General features: G+C 39.8%; 1 protein-coding gene and 1 long non-coding RNA gene across 2 annotated transcripts in view; one reads left to right on the plus strand and one right to left on the minus strand.

Annotated features, from left to right (window-relative positions):
- Nucleotides 1–18,950, plus strand: part of DNAH11 (dynein axonemal heavy chain 11) — a 318,343-nt gene that overhangs the window by 117,028 nt on the left and 182,365 nt on the right. The window contains 7 exon segments of the mRNA XM_049093700.1: nucleotides 66–211; nucleotides 3,292–3,408; nucleotides 8,344–8,482; nucleotides 12,484–12,576; nucleotides 14,398–14,592; nucleotides 15,732–15,809; nucleotides 17,803–17,939. Of these exon segments, the coding sequence (XP_048949657.1) occupies nucleotides 66–211; nucleotides 3,292–3,408; nucleotides 8,344–8,482; nucleotides 12,484–12,576; nucleotides 14,398–14,592; nucleotides 15,732–15,809; nucleotides 17,803–17,939 (905 nt within the window).
- Nucleotides 104–18,694, minus strand: LOC112670559 (uncharacterized). Its single transcript, XR_003143026.3, has 3 exons — nucleotides 18,517–18,694; nucleotides 891–952; nucleotides 104–233 (listed from the first exon to the last, which is right to left on the minus strand). It is a non-coding gene; the product is annotated as an uncharacterized LOC112670559 (long non-coding RNA).

Genomic DNA, 18,950 nt, shown 5'->3' on the forward strand with positions numbered 1-18,950 from the left:
TGATTGAAACTAATAGCTCAAAACCCCCTTCTGTTAAATTCTTAATGCCTTGCTCTATGACTTAGTCCATAGGAAATATCTATAAGGGGTTGGTGCAGACAGGAGCTTGGGGCTGCTTTGATGAATTCAATCGAATTTCTGTGGAAGTTCTGTCAGTGGTGGCCGTACAAGTGAAAATGATACACGATGCCATCAGAAACAGGAAAAAGAGGTGAGTAGAGAATTGCTTCTTTCTGTTGTTACAAATAGAAGGAGGAACATGAAGTAATGCAGTAAAGCCTCACCTTTCCTTTCTCTTGCTGCCTCTCTTGGTCTCAAGAAATGGATAAAAGAAAAGAAACTGGTTTATTTTGAAGAATGATTTCCCATTTTTTATTAGTGGTTTTTAATGGTTGAATACAACAAAAGTGAACTACCTTAATACTGAAAAAAATAAACACCTCTAATCTAAATAATCATAATGACATGTCGTAATCTAACTTGACCTTCTGGTGGCACTGGACACCATTGGTCCCTTCCTTCTGTAGGGCACACTTCTTCCTATAGGTTCCAGGACACCACTATTCTCCTGGTTTTTCTCCCACCCTCAGGGATGCTCCTGAGCTGATTACTTCTCCTCTATAAAATTGGAAAAAGTACAGTGGCTACCATACAGATGACTATGATAACTAAATACAGAGCATTTGGACAAGTGTCTGACATGTAGTAAGCACTGTGTCAGTGTTTGCTGTTAATTTTTCTTGTTAGTATTTCTTGATCTTATTAATACTTGATATCACAGGCCTCAATCTTTGGGTCTTGTTCCCTTCATGATTTCACCCAGTTACATGCTTTGGGAATCCTCTGCTTGCTGCTGGCTGCCAAATGCCCAGACATTGTTTCTCTGATACCTTGATTTCCAAAGATTGTATCGGTAGGGGCATCTCAAGGCTCCACTTGATGTCCTGTAGGCCTGTTAGATTTAATAGATCCAAATTCAAAATCCTGGCCTCTCCAGCAACGCCTGCTTGATCACTGTTCCATCATAGTAGATAACACCCACACACTCTGCTACTCCCTTAGTTACTTCAGAAGCTTCCCAAATATCTCCAGAGCCTAATAACTTCTCAACATGATGCCATACTCTAAAAGATAAAACATGACTGGCACTTAGGATCTGATGGCTTAATTTGGGAAATAAGTATGGGGGCACCTGGGTGGCTCAGTGGGTTAAACATCTGACTCTTGATTTTGGCTCAGGTCATGATCTCAGAATCGTGAGATTGAGCCCTGCATCAGGCTCCATACTCAGTGGGGTGTCTGCTTGTCCCTCTCCCTTCCCCTCTGTTCCTCCCCACGCTGGTTCTTTCTCTCTAGAAAAAAAATATATTTTTAAATCCTAAATAAGTATTATAGTACTCAATTGTGATTTTCTTTGTAACATTTTTTGAATAAAGGGCAATCCCATTTATGTGGCCTACCCAATCACCCCACCTGTTAGGGTATTTTGTTCAGCTAGCTATTTTGTCCACAGGAACATGTCAGTCTCCCGGTGAGGGAAGGATTGTCTACCCCCTTGAAACTATATTATATAGGTTTCCAGTTATTGTAGACAACATCTGGATATTCCTACCTCCTAGAAAACCCCTCAGTCCATCTACTGCATGGCGCTAGGGTATCAGTTGCCTGTGACCACATGTCTGCTGCCTTACTTCCCCCTGCCATGTTAGAGAAGTTAGATTATTTGCTCTTTGCACCCTCCCCAGACATATTTTTAGTTTTTAGTCAAAATCTTATGATTTGATGTGACCCATATGTTGTTGGAGACCATCCTTTCTTACAGAGACTTATGTAACTGATCCATGCAAGGATTTCTTGGACACTCCCAACCATATTTATTGATAGTTTACTCTTTGTCCATGTCTGTGTATATGTGAGTTGTACCTGTTCATCTCATGCTAGCTCAATGACAGATGGCTAGGCTTTTTCATGATTGCATTAATTTTATTACATAATTTTTATATCCAAGGATTTGATAGGTGGGATCATGCCTTAGTGAAGCCTACAGCATCTTGCTGGCTCTACCCCCTCAAAGTCCATACTCTTGACTGTGGTTATTCCTGCTGTGTGTCACGGGAGAGCAGTTAGATTAGTTCCCTCTCTGTGAGCAGCGCTAGACCTGTCTGCCTTCCCTGGTGTGATAGGCTGGCAATGAAGTTTTCTTCATTTTTACCTTGGCTACACAAAATCCATCTTCTCTTAATTGTCTAATGCCTCAGAAGCCCTTAATCCTAAAAATTTGGCTCTCATTTCACTCTCCATTCTATGACATAGGCCCAGCTCTTTAACTACTTGAGCCTTTCTGTTTCTCAATAAGAGAAAACTTTATACTTTGTCATTTACCCTCATCTGAAAATCTCCTTCCACTTATCTTTCACTTTGACTCCTCTGGCCTTTGTCCATTCCATGGCCCTGGCCAACAGCATCTAACTGGTCCCTTGCAGATCTTTCTACAAATTTTTCACTGCTTCTCCAGTGCCTTTAAGTGATGACAGTAGCAATAGTCATAGCTAATGTCTGTTGAGTAGTTGCCATTTCCCAGGCACTGTCCTCTTAGCCATTTATATGCATAATCTCTTTTAATCCTCATATAATCCAATAAGGTAGGTAATATTATCCCCTCCCTCTTGCCTTCTTATGAGATGGAGGGAATTGGCACATGTCTTAAGCGATAGAGCTAGTCTCTGAACACTCACAGTCTGGCTCCAGAGCTGACTGGAGCTCTGACTGTGTCATAACCACCACACATTCTGTCTCTCAGTGGTACTCAACAGAGACTTTTGCTGAATAAGTGGGGAGAAGGGTGGGAGGGAGTGAGGGGAGAGGGTGAGCAGATAGGCAAAATGAAGACTGAACAAAGAAGCCACTTTGTCCTCTTAACATGGATATTTTCTATCTGTGTAGTATCCTATTCAAGTAATCACAGCCCACATTGAAGGCAGAAATGACATCACCTCTCAATAACTATTAAAGTAGTCAAGTCCTCATTTTTATAGTCTAGCCTATCTGGCTGTGCTAAAATAGAAAAGAGTACCTCCTATATTTGTCACTCTTTGCAGGGAAAGGGAGTGCATTTTTAATAAACATGCTTGAAAACATCTTCAAAATATGTATGCATATGAATTTAAAGAAAATCACCCAGAATCAACAGTTCCCTAATAATAATTTGCATTTTGCAGTGGTTTGCATTTGTCAATGTGTAGTCACATTTAAGGAACACATTTAATTCCATCAACATTCTTCTTCTGGTAGATTTGTATTTCTTGGGGAAGCCATCACACTGAAGCCATCAGTTGGAATATTTATTACTATGAACCCAGGATATGCTGGTCGAACCGAATTACCGGAAAATCTCAAAGCTCTTTTCAGGCAAGTGTTAAGCTTCATGGTTTAGCATCTGGAGCACTCATGCCACCTAACGTTGCTGGTTTGCACTGTTAAATGATTTGTTTTTTCTTGAGAATTCCTATGGAAAACCCCTTATTATTTCTCTGGGATTCCCTGATAGTGAGAACTTTCATCATAATAAATTAACTCTTTTGAAATATGAAGCCAGAACTCAAAATCATTACTTAAAGGTTACATGGTACATTTGAACACTTAATACCAGCCCTTTTGCAATAATGTTTTTAATACAAATAGTTTTTACCAGTTACAGAATATTTGGAAAATATAGAAAAGAATAAAGAAACTGTGACAGCTTTAACACCCAGAAATGATTGTTATATTTTTTTCTGGTCTCAGAAATGATTGTTATATTTTTTTCTGGTCTCTTTTATAATTCAGATTTTATGGAGTTTAGATACCAGGTGAGGTGTGATTTTTATTTTGTTCTCATTACTATTTTGACATAAGTATTTTATTGTATTATTGGAAATTCCTTGGAAATGCTCTTTTATGTAGCTTCAAAATAGTCTCTCTCATGGCTTGTCCATAATTTTCTTAACCATTCCCTATTGTCTGACATGAAGGGTTTGTGTTTTTCTTTACAGTTTTTTTATGATCATAAAATAACAGGCTATAAACATCTTTTCACATGAAGAGTTACCTATTTCAGATTATTACCCAGAATAGATTCCTACATGTAGAGCTACCTGGTGAATGATTGATGACCTATTGATGACCTGCTTTCCAAAAATATGTACCAACATATATCCTTACTAACAGTCTGTTAGAGAAGCTGTGCTCGATCTGAACCAGTTATGTTTAACTCCTTTTTTAAATCAACCTTGTTCAGGTAAAATTCCATATAATAAAATGCATGCATTTAAGGGTACCATTGGTGAAAAAGTTAGCACAATCAAGGTTTGGAATATTTCCAACACAACTGGGGAGCTGTCTTGTGCCTCTTTGAGGTTAACACCCATACCACAGATGGGCCTTCTGTGACTTTAGGTTAAATTTGTCATTCTTTGAGTTCATGTTAAATGACCCTGTACAACATGTACTTGTTTCTATTAGCCTCTTCCCTTGAGCGTGAAGGTTTTGGAATTCTTCCAAGTTGAGCATAGCAGTAGTTCCATTTTGAAGCTGATGTGTACTCTATTGTGGAGACATACTACAATTTGTAGAACTGTCCACCAGTTGATGGACATTTGAGTTGTTTCCATCTTGGGGCTTTTATGAGTAAAGCTGCTGTGAACATTCATCTACAATCCTTGTGTGAACATACATTTTCTTTTGAGTAAATATGCGTGAAAGTTTCATGGCAAACGTGCGTTTGACTTCATCAGAATGTGCCAATCTGAATTCCAAGATGGTTATACTGCTTTACAGTCTCACCATCAGTGTATGAGAATTCCACTTGCTGTACGTTCTTAGCAAAACTTCATATATCCAGTCTTTTCAGTTTTAGACCATCTAAGAGATACATAGTAGCAGGTCATTGTGGGTTTAGTTTGCTGCATTTCCATGATGGCTAATGATGTTGAACATTTTCTCATATAACTTACTGGCCATTCCCATACTTCACTTTTGTGAAGTGCTGTATTGTATGTGCTTCCTTTGTTAAATTCATATATTGCAAATATTTTTCTCTTAACATGTGGCATGCCTTTTAACTTTCTTACTGGGGTCCATGAAAGAAGTTTTAAATTTGGCATAATATAGTTTAGCAATTTGCTTTTTAAAATATGCTGGTGAAGAAAGTTTGACTAGCCCCATGTTGTAAAAGTTTTCAAGTATGTTTTCTTCCAGAAGTTCTAGTTTACAGTTTTCATGTGGTTTTATATTTCTTTGTGTTAATGTGCTGGATGATATTGATTGATTTTTCAAATGCTAAACAGTTCTTCAGTGTTGCATTCCTGGGATAAACTCCACTTGGTCAAGAGATACTATTTTTATAGTTATATTTGTTGCTGGATTCAATATGCTACTACTTTGTTAAGGATTTTTATATCTACACCAGAGGGATATTGGTCTGCAGTGTCCTTTGTTATAATATATTTAACTTGTTTTGATATTGGGATGATACTAAACTGGTGTAATGAGTTGGCCATTTTCTTGTCTATTTTCTTCAGAGTTTGTGTAGAATTGGTATTATTTATCCCATAAATATATGATAGAATTATTCAGTGAAGCCATCTGGGCCTAGATTTTTCTTTGTGGCAGTTTTTTCAATGCTAAACTCAATTTCTTTAATAGATATGGAGTCTTTCAGATGTTTTTTGTTCTCGAATTAGTTGTGATAATTTGCATCTTTTAAGAAATCTCTTCACATTATCCAGATTATTGAATGCAATGGCATTCATTTGTTCATGATATTCCCTTATCAATAGTGAGGTCCTGAAGTCCATGTGTGTCATGGATAACTTGTGTCTTCTCTCCTTTTCTTGCTCTGTTGAGCTTGAGGCTTATCAGTTAACGTTTTTAAAGAGCTCTCGGGTGTTCACACTATGTATTTTTCACTGTCTGCCCTCAAAAGGATATGCCACTTAACATACAAAGTAAGAACCTCTGTAGATTTTAGAGATTTCGGGCAGCCCCGGTGGCACAGCGGTTTAGCGCCGCCTGCAGCCTGGGGTGTGATCCTGGAGACCCGGGATCGAGTCCCACATCGGGCTTCCTGCATGGAGCCTGCTTCTCCCTCCATCTGCGTCTCTGCCTCTCTCTTCGCTCTCTCTGAATGAATAAATAAACCTTTAAAAAAAAAAAAAAAAAAAAAAAGATTTTAGAGATTTCTTTCATTTCTTTTTTTTTTTTTTTTTATGATAGTCACACAGAGAGAGAGAGAAGCAGAGACATAGGCAGAGGGAGAAGCAGGCTCCATGCACCGGGAGCCCGATGTGGGATTTGATCCCGGGTCTCCAGGATCGCGCCCCGGGCCAAAGGCAGGCACTAAACCGCTGCGCCACCCAGGGATCCCTCTTTCATTTTTTTTAAGCTTAAGTTTTACTTACATAAGCTTGCATAACCATGTTTCATTTGTATTTTCTCCTAATTTTTATACTTTTTAATTTTAGTACTTTATTTATTGAGAACTTGTTTTGGTAGGTAACAAGAGTATTTAAACAGAATTCTTTTCCCAAATAGTCAACTACTCTAGCATGCTTACTGAATGTTTTCCTTTCCTCATAAAACAGCTTTGTCTAGCACAACAGTTCTGTAATATGTTTTTCTTGAAAAATAATCTTAGAGAATAATGATCCTAGAAATGTAATGATTATAGAATGCTTTTATTTGAAACTTTTACATCTATGCAGTATTTTTACATTTGTATCCCAGTTCGTCTCCTACCTGTTTTCACTCGGGTCTTAAAACTTGGAATTGTTTAGTGATGTTTTCATAAATTTGGTTTAACTATGGACAGCATCATTGATGTTGGGGTGCTAGTACTTGCATCAGCAAAGTTTGAAGGACAATTTGGATGATGCAGGTAGCATTCATGAGTGGAGACAGAATGCCTGAGCCTTAAGAGCACCATGACTCCACCACCTCCCTGCTATGGGGCCTGGGCATGTGCTTGCCCTTCTCAGAACCTTGGTCTGCACCTCTCCAAAATACAAGTGAGAAGAATAGCCACTTCCTAGAGTTGTGAGAGTTAAGGGAGAAAGTGCATGAAAAGCTTCTAGCACCCTCTATGACATGAAGAAAGTGCTAGTAAATACAAGTCCTTAAAAAAAAAAAAATACAAGTCCTTAATATTAACGCACTTACCAAGCAAGTCAGTTACCACTTTTTCTCTCCCCTACTTCTGTTCATCTTTATTGCTTCTATCATATGCTAGAGTACAAAAATGTGGGGAAAGTGTGGGCTCAGTTTAAGTAGGAGAAGTTCTCATGGCACAGCTCCAAAGAAACTTAGGAATGTTCAGAGTGAAAATTAGATATGCATGAAGTAGACTATAATTATATTTACAAGAGCAGGTGGATAAATATTATTGGACTGTGTGCTTTAAGAAGTCTCAAAACACAGACTTACTTTCTTGGTTCCTTCTTTGCACTTCAGTTGCATGGAATTTTTTTTTTTTTGAGATTTTGCATTAAATGGCAGTGGTCTTTGGGGAGGCCTTTCTGGAAGTCCCCCTCCAAAAAGGGGATTTAAACGTTATGTTTCACTAAATTTTGATCTTAAAAGTCTAACAAAGCTGGCCTGAGGCAGTGGTATGCTGGAAATGGCCTGTACCACCTTGAAAGAGCTGAGGGTTAAATTTTCATGAAATTTTTGAGTTTGTTATTTAAGCACAGCCACTGATAGAAACTAAATTATATGAACACGTGACTGTATTTAAAACAAAGGCGAAAAATACTCAAAATGCATCACTTCCTAATTAAATTTTGCTATTTTGTTAATATTGATGCTCTTGGGTCCTTCATATCTGTTTTGTCTGCTTGGCGGTGTGCTGCTGCGCATCTCTTGCCAGGCCCACATTTAGCGATGTATTGAGAGGTTGAAGTTAGCCATGGTGGAGGTATTTATTTCAGGAAACCAGCAATGCTATTTTTTGGAGAGCCGGTCATTAAACATTTACCAGCCAAGCACTGGCCATGGGAAAAAGTGGCCTCCAGCACCAGATAGCATTCATCTTTGCAAAGTGACAACTTCTAGAAGTTTCCTGGATATACCACACATTTCCCTTAAACTCCTACACCCAATCTTCTACCAATTTCACATGTTCCATCTTTGTCTACATATCTGGTAACAGAGGGGACATTTTGTAATTGAAATGAAGGAGCTTGTTGGCTGTGATGGACAGAGGTGCTTGGGAATGGTTAGAATGTTGGTACAAATTAATCACTTGATTTCAGCAATTGGCACTTACTACCTTATAACATTGTAAAGTTGAATTTCTTATTTACTTTTTAGGCCCTGTGCCATGGTGGCCCCTGACATCGAGCTAATCTGTGAAATCATGTTAGTGGCTGAAGGGTTTGCAGAGGCCCGCTCATTAGCCCGCAAGTTCGTTACATTGTACACGCTCTGCAGGGGGCTCCTCTCCAAGCAGGTGAGGGGCTTTTCTTTTTTTTTTTTTTTCCTTTGCTTGGTTTTTACATCCCATTAAAGCTGCTTTGGAAATATAGATGCTGGGTAATTTATCACACACATTGCATCAGACATTTTGGAGTAATTTTTGATTTTCCATAACATTTTGAAAATATTTTATAGTTATTTTTTTCTAAAATTTGAGATATTTTAAGTTGACTTTTTTTTGAGATTTTATTTATTTATTCATGAGAGATACAGAGAGAGAGGCTGAGACATAGGCAGAGGGAGAAGCAGGCTCCCTGCAGGGAACCTGATGCAGGACTTGATCCCAAGACCCCAGGATCATGACCCAAGAAAGGCAGATGTTCAACCACTGAGCCATCCAGGCATCCCTTAAGTTGATTTTTTAAAAAGATTTTATTTATTTATTAGAGAGAGCATGAGCAGTGAGAAGGGAAAGGTGCTTGCAGGGAGGGGGAGAGGCAGACTCTCCGCTGAGCAGGGAGACCGATGTGGGGTTTGATCCCAGGACCTTGGGATCATGACCTGAGGCAGATACTTAACCCACTGAGCCACCCAAGCACCCCTTAAGTTGACTGGTTTTTTTTTGGTACTTCGTACAGTACCAATGGGTTGTACAATGGTATGTGATTTTATCAATGGGCTATGTGATTTTCTTTAACCTTCAACAATGCTATAATTATACATGGAATTTTATGATGTCTTCCTTTCTTGGTAAGAACATTATTTTCTAGCGAGAGATGACAGGAGTGTTCATAAGACCTGATTTTCTGAAGACCTCTCAAGAAATGTTAAATTAAGGGCTCCTGGGTGGCTCAGTCGTCAAGCATCTGCCTTTGGCTCAGGTCATGATCCTGGGGTCCTGGGATCCAGCCCTGAGTTAGGGCTCCCTGCTGAGTGGGGAGTCTGCCTCTCCCCCACACCCTTCTGCCCTCTTCCTGCTCTCTCTCTCTCTCTCTCTCGCTCTCTTGCATGCCCTCTCTCAAATAAATACATCTTTTAAAAAAATACATGTTAAATTAAAATTTCTCCCATTTTGGTGATAATGTTTTACTTGAAGGTGGGATTGGCTTTTTTGTTTTTGTTTTTACTTTTCTCTATAGTTCCCTAGTCTCTGAAGTGGGTCAGACTTTTAACTCTCCTCACTAGCTTACTTTTTAAATTTTTTTTTTAAAGTATAGTTGGCAGTGATGTTATTTGTTTTGGGTGTACACCATAGTGATTTGATCTCTCTATACATTATGCTATGCTTATCACAAGTGTAGCTACGGTCTGTCACCATACAAGAGTATTACTACCACTGACTGTATTCTCTGCGCTGTGCCTTTTATTCCTGTCTAGTCACTAGCTTCTTGATGTTTCACTGAAGTTGCTGATGTGCTACAAAAATGACATAGGTACTAGTATTGTTATTTTTGAATTCAGCTTTGTGGTCACCTTTGACTTCAGTCTCTTGATGACCTTTCATTAAGTCCTGGTGACATTATTTTGCAGATTTCCAGCATGAAAGTATTAAAATACCACAGAACCACATAGTTACCTGTACTGACAGATGTACTCATTTTAAATTACCTGCTGTTGAGGTGGAATTTGGGATCTGAGAGAGAAATTCATGCTGTCATTTTAATAACTATAAATTTACAATCTGGAGGGAATTCAAAATGAATTTAATAATATGGAAAAACATTTGTGACAGTGTTATATATGAAAAACAGCATACCAGACTAGATGTGATCTACAATTTGCATATGTTTTATATTTTAGATACTCTGTATTTTTTAATATATATATTAAATATATTATTTATGTATAATATATTATATATATATATATAAAGTGACTGGAAAATACATTGTGGTTTTTAATTTTTGTCTCTGGGTAATCAGACTGTGAGGATTTTTATATTTTTCTCCTTGTTTGTAATATCCTTTTTATTTTGACAAGGAGTTCATTTTTATTTTATCATAGGCAGAAGTCGGAAGAAAAAAATGTCATCGAACCCAGGCAACACAGAGTTGTAGCCACATCCATTTCCAGGGCTGACATTTAGACATTTAGTGAGACATTTACTATATCCAAGTAATATGTTTGTTGTTGGTGGTGATGAGGGTATACAAGAACACATGAAATAGGGGCACTCAGATTTTGGAGTTCAGGAAACTTAGGAGATTGCATTTACAAGAAATAAAAATTAGAAGAAAATGCAGGATGAGAAGATTACCATAGTTATAAGAGGGAGGTTTTGGGAGTAAGGTACAACTTCTAGGCAAGGGAAGTGTTGTCCAACTAGACAGGTGTCCTAGCTGAGATGAGGGAAGGCCATAAGGCCCGGACAGAAGGCCTGAGTTAGGAACAGTTGCTATTCTAAGCTGTAGGGATGAATCTAAAAAGAATCAGTGGACTTTTTAAAGGAATTCATTCATTCATTCATTCATTCATTCATTCATGAGAGAACACACATGTGGGTGGCTGGGGGCGGGCTACAGGGGGAAAGGGAGAGAGACTCTCAAGCGGACACCCTGCTGAACGTAGAGCCTGACTCGGAGCTTGATCTCGCAACTCTGAGATCATGACCTGAGCTAAAATCCAGGTGCCTCACCAGTGCACATTTTTGACTAAGGGAGTGACGTAATGAAAATGGTGAAGATTATTTTAGCACTTAGCAACATTTACATGTTTGGAGGGTCACCAACTTCTCTTCAACCTGTGTCCAGAATTGTTCTAACTCCTTTCCTTTCATGTTTTTACTGCACTGACCTAACCTCCTTCCTAATCTCTCTGGCCTCCACACTCCAGTTTTTCCCCCTTTCTTCCTCTTCACAAGCTCTAGTCAATTTCTTAATCAGTGGCTCTCAACTGATTTTTTTTTCTATGACTCACAGTAAAAAATACTACTTCTGTTGATACTTAGGACGCAACCATGTGTGTCATATGCACAGCTGAAACAAACATTTTCACCAAACACTTCTTACCCCTCTTATTTGCAACACATTCTGGAATTGTTCATTCTATTCTGTTCTGTTTTATTGCCAGCAGGAATGATGGTCAAGACCTACCAAATTGACTTTATTCACTAATGGATTGAAGAAGGACATATTTATACACGGATATATTGTTTCACTGCCCACAAAGCATTAACTCAATTTTATTCCTACAATAGCCCTGTAAAGTGGTTAGATTCTTTTATGTGCCTTTTTATATAGATGATGATACTTGGAGAGGGTGGAGATTTTCCCAGAGGCACAGTTGGGAGATATTTTAGAGAAGGGCCATCACTCTGTGGGTTGTAGATGAAAGGCAAAAGACAGTAGGCCAGTTATATGTGATCAGTCCGTTAATTCATTGTCCCTTTACTGAGCACCTGCCCTGAGCAGTGCACCATGCTGGGACCTAGAAGATAGAAAGGAGTGGGTCTGGGCTCTGTCCTCCAGGATCCCAGAGCCTATGAAAGGAATCTTCCATCAGGATTATGCAAAAAGTCTCAAAGCAGAGGTACTATTTTGTCACTGAATTATAATAACACAGCTTGGACTGTATTAAATGCCACCATCAGGACTGGAGCATCCAAGTGATTTTGACGTAGGGTATTTAGGGCAGATAGAGATCTGGGCCGGGAGGGGTGGACTCACAGGGTTGTCCATTTAACTGAAGAAGCATGCGTGTTTGGAGGTGAAAACGTTCTGGTAGTTCAACCTCTGAGTTAGCTTGATGGGGGAGAAGAGCGGGGAAGACAGGTGGAGCCGGGGGCACACATGGCAGCTCAGTGTGGCGGGAAAAGATCTGCTGACAGAGGCACAGAGCCAGGAGCATGAGGCAGGAGGATGCCGAACGGACATGGTTTTTACAGTTTCCCAGAGAAGAAGATCCTACTTCCCATCCCTAAAGCATGTATTTGTCTGAAGTCTTTCCTTAGAGCTTTTGACTCTTACCTCTGAAGTGACAATCTTACTCCCTCATAAAATTTTTGAGAAAATATAACCTCTGTTTTGATTTTTATAGGATCACTATGACTGGGGACTTCGCGCTATCAAATCTGTCTTGGTCGTAGCGGGCTCCCTGAAACGCGGGGATAAAAACAGGCCCGAAGACCAGGTAGGGCAGTGCTAACTGACACGGGTGTGGTGCTCAGCCAGGGCCTGGGCGGCTTCAGGGGAGTGAAGGCGCGTCCCGGGAAGGTGGGCCTCGCCGAGCGCAACTCCCAGCAGACTCTCTCTTGCATGTAGAATGTTTTGAGGACCGGCATTTCTTAACGTTACAAAAGGCAAGTATTCTGGAGCGTAAGGATAGGACTGGAGGAATGAAAATGGGATTTTTCGAGGTGCTTTTGTTTTTGTTTTCTTAAATTTTTAAATTTTTAAGTTTTATTTAAATTTTCAAATTTTTATTTTTGTAAATATCTTTTTAAAAAAGATTTTATTTATTTATTCATGAGAATACACAGAGAGGAGAGACAGAGAGAGGCAGAGACACAGGCAGAAGGAGAAGCAGGCTCCACGCAGGGAGTCCGACCGGGACTCGATCCCGGGTCTCCAGGATCACACCCTGGGCCGAAGGCGGCGCCAAACCACTGAGCCACCCGGGCTGCCCTTGTTTTTATTTTTTATTGGAGTTCAGTTTGCCAACATATGGCATTATCACCCAGTGCTCATCCCGTCAAGTACCCTTCTAGGTGCTTTTGAAATATCAGCTACAAAAAAATATTTTGGAGGTCATACTCAAATAATTCAGCAACCGCTGGTTGATTTCCTCTGAGGAACACTTAGAAAATCTGATTGAGTTGGGATATGAATCCTGAAAAGTCAGTGGAAACAGAATCTAATGGAGCAGAGTGTGTTCCTTCTGTGGGATGGAAGATGAGTGTGAACAATGAATAGGAAGGATGATCGCCTGACACCAGGGAAATGCTTAGGTGGTCATTCACAGCTGCTAGGGGACTGTTTTACCTTTGCTGGGGAGAAACAATAACAGCCTTCTGCTCTAATCTTTTTGAAGTATTTTTCCTTTATTAAGTAGCGAGAACATGGATATGCAGGGCTGTATGTATTCCATACGGCTTGAGAGGCTGAAAAAGATCGATTTCTTTAGAGCTTCTCTTCATGTTAAAGGATACTTACCTAATTCTCTATTTCTATGATACTTCTTTCTCCTCCTCTCAGTCATAATTCATAATTGGGTTGGGATTTTCTTGCATTTCTTTGTTCTGCTGTCTTGTTACTGCTGTTTGAATTGCTCATCTCTTTCTGTAAAAGTCATCCTGATGTTCAGGTTACTGCTTTTAAAATCAAAAGCCCTCTTTAGTTTTCAGCCAATACAGAACAAATAGCCAAACTAAAAACAGTTCAGTTTGTCAGTCTGAGATTCTCAGAGATTCCCTTTGAACAAAATGATCTGATGCGCCTGGTTAATTTATATCCTGGAGTTTGAGGACTAAGGAGGGAAGAGCCTCAGACCCTTTGTCAAGATCATTGGAGGATCAGAGCCTCCTTGCTGCCTGGAGTCTGAGGTTTGTGATAACAGCAGAGCTTTCTCGTGTTCGGATAGGTGAACTTGTAAACGTTGACCCTCCCTCTAGGTAGAAGGCCGTCCTTTTTTTTTTTTTTTTAAAGATTTTATTTATTTATTTATGAGAGACACACAGAGAGAGAGAGAGAGGCAGAGACACAGGCAGAGGGAGAAGCAGGCTCCATGCATGGAGCCTGATGTGGGACTCGATCCTGGGATCACGGGATCACACCCTGGGCCAAAGGCAGGTGCTCAACCACTGAGCCACCCAGGGATCCCTGAAGGCCATCCTAATAGAGGACCAGTATCAATATCCCATGCTTTAGATGTAAAGTAAAAATAACATCTTCAGTTGTGGAGGTGTTTGTTACACCCTGTCTTGGCTTTTTCAATAAAATGTTTTCTTTCCAGGTACTCATGAGAGCGTTAAGGGACTTCAACCTGCCTAAAATAGTGACGGATGACATTCCCGTGTTTTTGGGACTGGTTGGTGACCTGTTCCCAGCCCTGGATGTGCCCCGGAGGAGGGCGCCACACTTTGAACAGGTGGTTAGGCAGTCCACCTTGGAGCTCCGGCTGCAGCCTGAGGAGAGCTTCACCCTTAAGGTAAAAGAAGCTTGTGCTTTTCATGGCAGCTCTTGAGATTTACAATGGGAATGACTCTAATCTAAGTGGTCATTAGCCAAAATGTTAACTTACGTATGCCACGGACCTTTATACTTAATGTGTTCTTTTAAGTATTCTAAATTGACAGGCTTTACGATAGAATAGAGAGATATTTTATAGTTTGATTCCAGGAGAAGGAACATAGTTCCTTCTATGGAACTATGGAAGGAACTTCTATGGAACTTATGGTTGTAAGCGTAAGCATACTTTTTCAGCAGTTGGCAAAAATCCCCTCGTTGTTCTTAGTGACATGGCTCAGAAATTAATTTTGCTCTCTCCACCTTAGAGAAAACAGGAAGTGAATCATTAGCACGTGCTTTGAGTAGGGAAAGAAATGTTGGCACGTATGACATCCGACTCCTCAAGGGCTTGTGCATATGCTTGCTCTACTTGGGTGTAGTGAATACTTGGACATTAAAATGCACTCGGTGTCTATCTTAGGTATCTTAAAGGATGGAAGTCATTACTCGAGGGTCGGTAATTAGCTGTGTACTCTTTGCGTTCAGCACTTTGTGAGGAGGCCTTTGTTTGGTCAGGAATTCCTGCCATGTGAAAGCACTAATGGACCTCCCTTCTGCCTGTTATCAGTGACTCACTGAGTAATGGTTTTTCTTCATTCTTGCTCCCATGTTGTACTTGGGGAGATCCAGGAGAAACTGGAGTTGGCACTTGTCATCTCTCATAACTTTCCTGGAACGTAATTTTGTCAGTGGGAGCTGGCTTGAGTTTTTTTTTTTTTTTTTTTTTTTAAGATTTTATTTATTTATTCATGAGAGACACACACACACACACAGAGAGGCCAAGACACAAGCAGAGCTTCAAGAAGCAGGCCCCATGCAGGGAGCCCGACGTGGGACTCGATCCTGGGTCTCCAGGTTCATGCCCTGGGCTGCAGGCGGCACTAAACCGCTGAGCCACCAGGGCTGCCCTGGCTTGAGTTTTAAGTAAAGAATTAACCAGAAGTGGGTAGGGATTTCTTGTGGAGGGGGGAAGGGGGATTCCTGTTTTTGTTTTTTGTTTTTTACTTTGTTGTTAAATCACCAACTCATGAAAGGAACCGGTGACTGTTCGGTTGGCAGGTTGTCCAGCTTGAGGAACTGTTGGCTGTGCGGCACTCTGTGTTTGTGGTTGGCAACGCAGGCACGGGCAAGAGTAAGGTATGGTAAATTGCCTGTTAGTTTTCAGCCACAGAAGGAACAAACGTTGGTTGGGCATATTTTCCTTTCTGTTTAAGAGTTCGCTTCATTGAAGTTCCCCATAATTTTGAGTTAGAATCTGGGACCCTAATACTGCTTTTTGATCAGTTGACACTGTTTTCTTTCTTTCTTTCTTTCTTTTTTTTTTTTTTTTTTCATATCTGTGGCAAAGGAGAATGTAACAAATAGAACCTTGTGTTCAAATAGGAAAAGCAAGCTGGAAGAAGATTGGGCTTTCCATATTTATCAAAACTACTTTTTTTTTTTTTTTTTAAATCTCTCCCAAGCTAGTTTAGATTCTCTTTCCCATATCACTAAGAAAAAACAAATATTTTCCTTCGGTATGTTCTCAGACAAGCAGCCCTCTATAAGGAGCAAAAGAAAACTTGAAAAGGCAAACTTGAAAAGGGAGATGGCAAAACCACATTTGCGGGGGGTACCTGTTATGTGCTGTGGTGGGTGCATTATGTGTGATTTATTGTGCACAGCGATGATATATTCTGGGTATTATTCTTCCCCCATTTTTACTCCACTGCTTGATTTTGTTTGATCTTATGGACAATCCTGGCAACATACTTATTTTCTTGGTTGGCAGACCATATATGCAGAATTATATGCATTTTAATTCAGGGTGCTTAGGTATAAACATGTTGAGTAGCCAAAGACTAAAAATAATCAGTAGGCATATGAGACTTTAGAACATGGGTGCCTATGGAACTTGCCAGTATTTAGATCACAACCCGAAGTAGAACAATTACAAAGGGAGGCCCGGTATTGGGATGTTCTAGTGAAAAATGTAATAACTGAAATATTGAAGTAGATAACTGATAGACCTGTAATTATTTTGTTAGAGTAAGTTTCAGATGTGGGCCATGGTTCAGGGAAGGATAAAATTAAATTCTGTAATTTCCAGTAGATTAATGGTTTCTAAAAATACAAGCTTAATATTCCTAAGGCATTCAATTTCTTTCATCTAGTCTTCACTGATTCTGTTCTATTCAACCTTTACTTAAGCTGATAGAACTAGAACACTGGAGCTCAGGGCCATGTTACTTAGCAACTTACTCTTCCAAAGTCTTTGGCAGTTGTTTATCAGTCTTTCAAACGCCTATGAGTAGGTCAGGATGATAAATATCTAAAATAAAAATCATGGCTTTTCAGAGAAAGCAAAAAAGGATAGTTGGGGCAGATACTTGGGGTAAAGTGTCAGTTAATTAAACAGACACAGATAAAGCATCTATCCAGTAAATTCTTAGCTTCAAGGATTCTTTTTCTCAATTTACCTAGATCAGAGTTTCTCAGCTTCATTCACTGTTAACGTGCTGGGTCAAATAACTCTTTTCTGTGGTGGCTGACCTGTGCATCCATTGTAGGATATTGAGCAGCATCCGTGGCTTCTGTTCAGTACATGGCCTCTTCCTCAGGTCCAGGGCATCTCCTGCTGAGAACTATTGCTCTAGGTCACTAGGTGTCAAAGTATGTCCAGACTAGCATCACAGGCATCACCTGGGATGTTACTAGAAAATGCAAATCCTCAGTCCCATCCTAGACCTACTGAATTAGAAATTCCAGGATTAGGCCCGGCCATCCGAGTCTTAACATCCACTAAGTGATTCTGATGCACCTACATATAGGCAGAGTGGATTTTAATAACCTAAACAGGAACATTTGTTTACTTATTTGCATACATGTTTTAAAATCTCAAATGATAGAGTGACTTCCTCTAGTCTACAGGATTCAAAGAATCAGGTGAAGAGATCCTAAGTGATTGTAGGATTAAATTTTTGACAATGGTAATGAAAATGTTCCCACGTCAATTTTTTTTCCCATACTTAACACCCGAAGAATTTCTAGAAACATAAAATGAATAAAGAAAATCCTTTAGAAATCATTTACTTTCCATTTGCCTTACAGGAGTATTAGTTTTCTTAGCTTCTTTCCTTCTTCCCTTCAGATTTTGAGAACGCTGAACCGAACATACGTTAACATGAAACAAAAACCTACTTGGAATGACTTAAACCCCAAAGCTGTGACAACAGATGAACTCTTTGGTTTCATACATCACGCTACTCGAGAATGGAAAGATGGCAAGTAGTATTTCCCCTTTACAAGTGCTAAAATTTCTTTATCCAGAAAACCGTTTCTCGGTTCAGGCCAATTTCAGTCATAGCTGTAGATTTATTGTTTATGTGTTGGCGTTATTGGAAATATAGTAGCTCACAACAGCATTTATAACCAATAAATTAAAATTAGATTTGAATAAGTGGTCGATTTGCATTCAGCAAGTTTGTGCTCAGAGCTGTGTATTTTATCCCATGTCAATTATGTCAGGACACCCTGTAAACCAAGAAGGAAATGAACTTGACTGCCTCAGGTGAATTTGTAAAGTATCTGCTACCAGACACTCTGTGTCTCTATCTTGGAGTTTCAGGCAGACTCTGTTCTAGACACCAGGGACAAAAGTTAATGGGACATGTTTCTTGTCCTGAAAGTTTGTTTTTGCAGACAAGCAGATCCTTTTGTTAAAATTTGTTACTACTTTCCATTTCAGTAAATACACTAATCTTGGCATCATCTTGGAGTCCTTTTCCCCCTTTCATGCCATACGTTCAACCTCACAGCAAATCCTACAGGCTTTACCTTTAAATAATCTATTGTCTCCCAGTACCTTTTGTCTTTTCTTCTGCTCCCCTGTTAGCCTGTACTGTCACCTCTTGTCTGTATTTGTGCAGTAGTCCCCGCTCTAGTCTCCCTGCAGTTCATTTTTCATACAACAGACAAAAGGGCCGTCTTCAAAATAGGAGTTCTCTGCTTGCAGTTTCCAGTGGGTTCCATCTCCCTTAGAACCTAACCTTTATCCCAGGCTTAGAAGGTTCATTGTGATTAGATCCCCCATCCCCATCTCTGATCTCATTTCCTGTGCTTTGCTCCTCACTTATCATAATCCATACACTCTGGCGTCTTTGCTCTTCCTTGAACATGCCAAGGATCTTCCCTCCATGGGGCCTCTGCACTTGGTGTTCCCACCATTTGCCGCGCTACTGGTAATCCGCATGCCTTAGGTGTCTGGTCAATTCCCACATCAGAGACGACTTTGCTAAG

This window comes from Canis lupus, chromosome 14 (assembly GCF_003254725.2).
Source record: "Canis lupus dingo isolate Sandy chromosome 14, ASM325472v2, whole genome shotgun sequence".
NCBI lineage: Eukaryota > Metazoa > Chordata > Mammalia > Carnivora > Canidae > Canis > Canis lupus.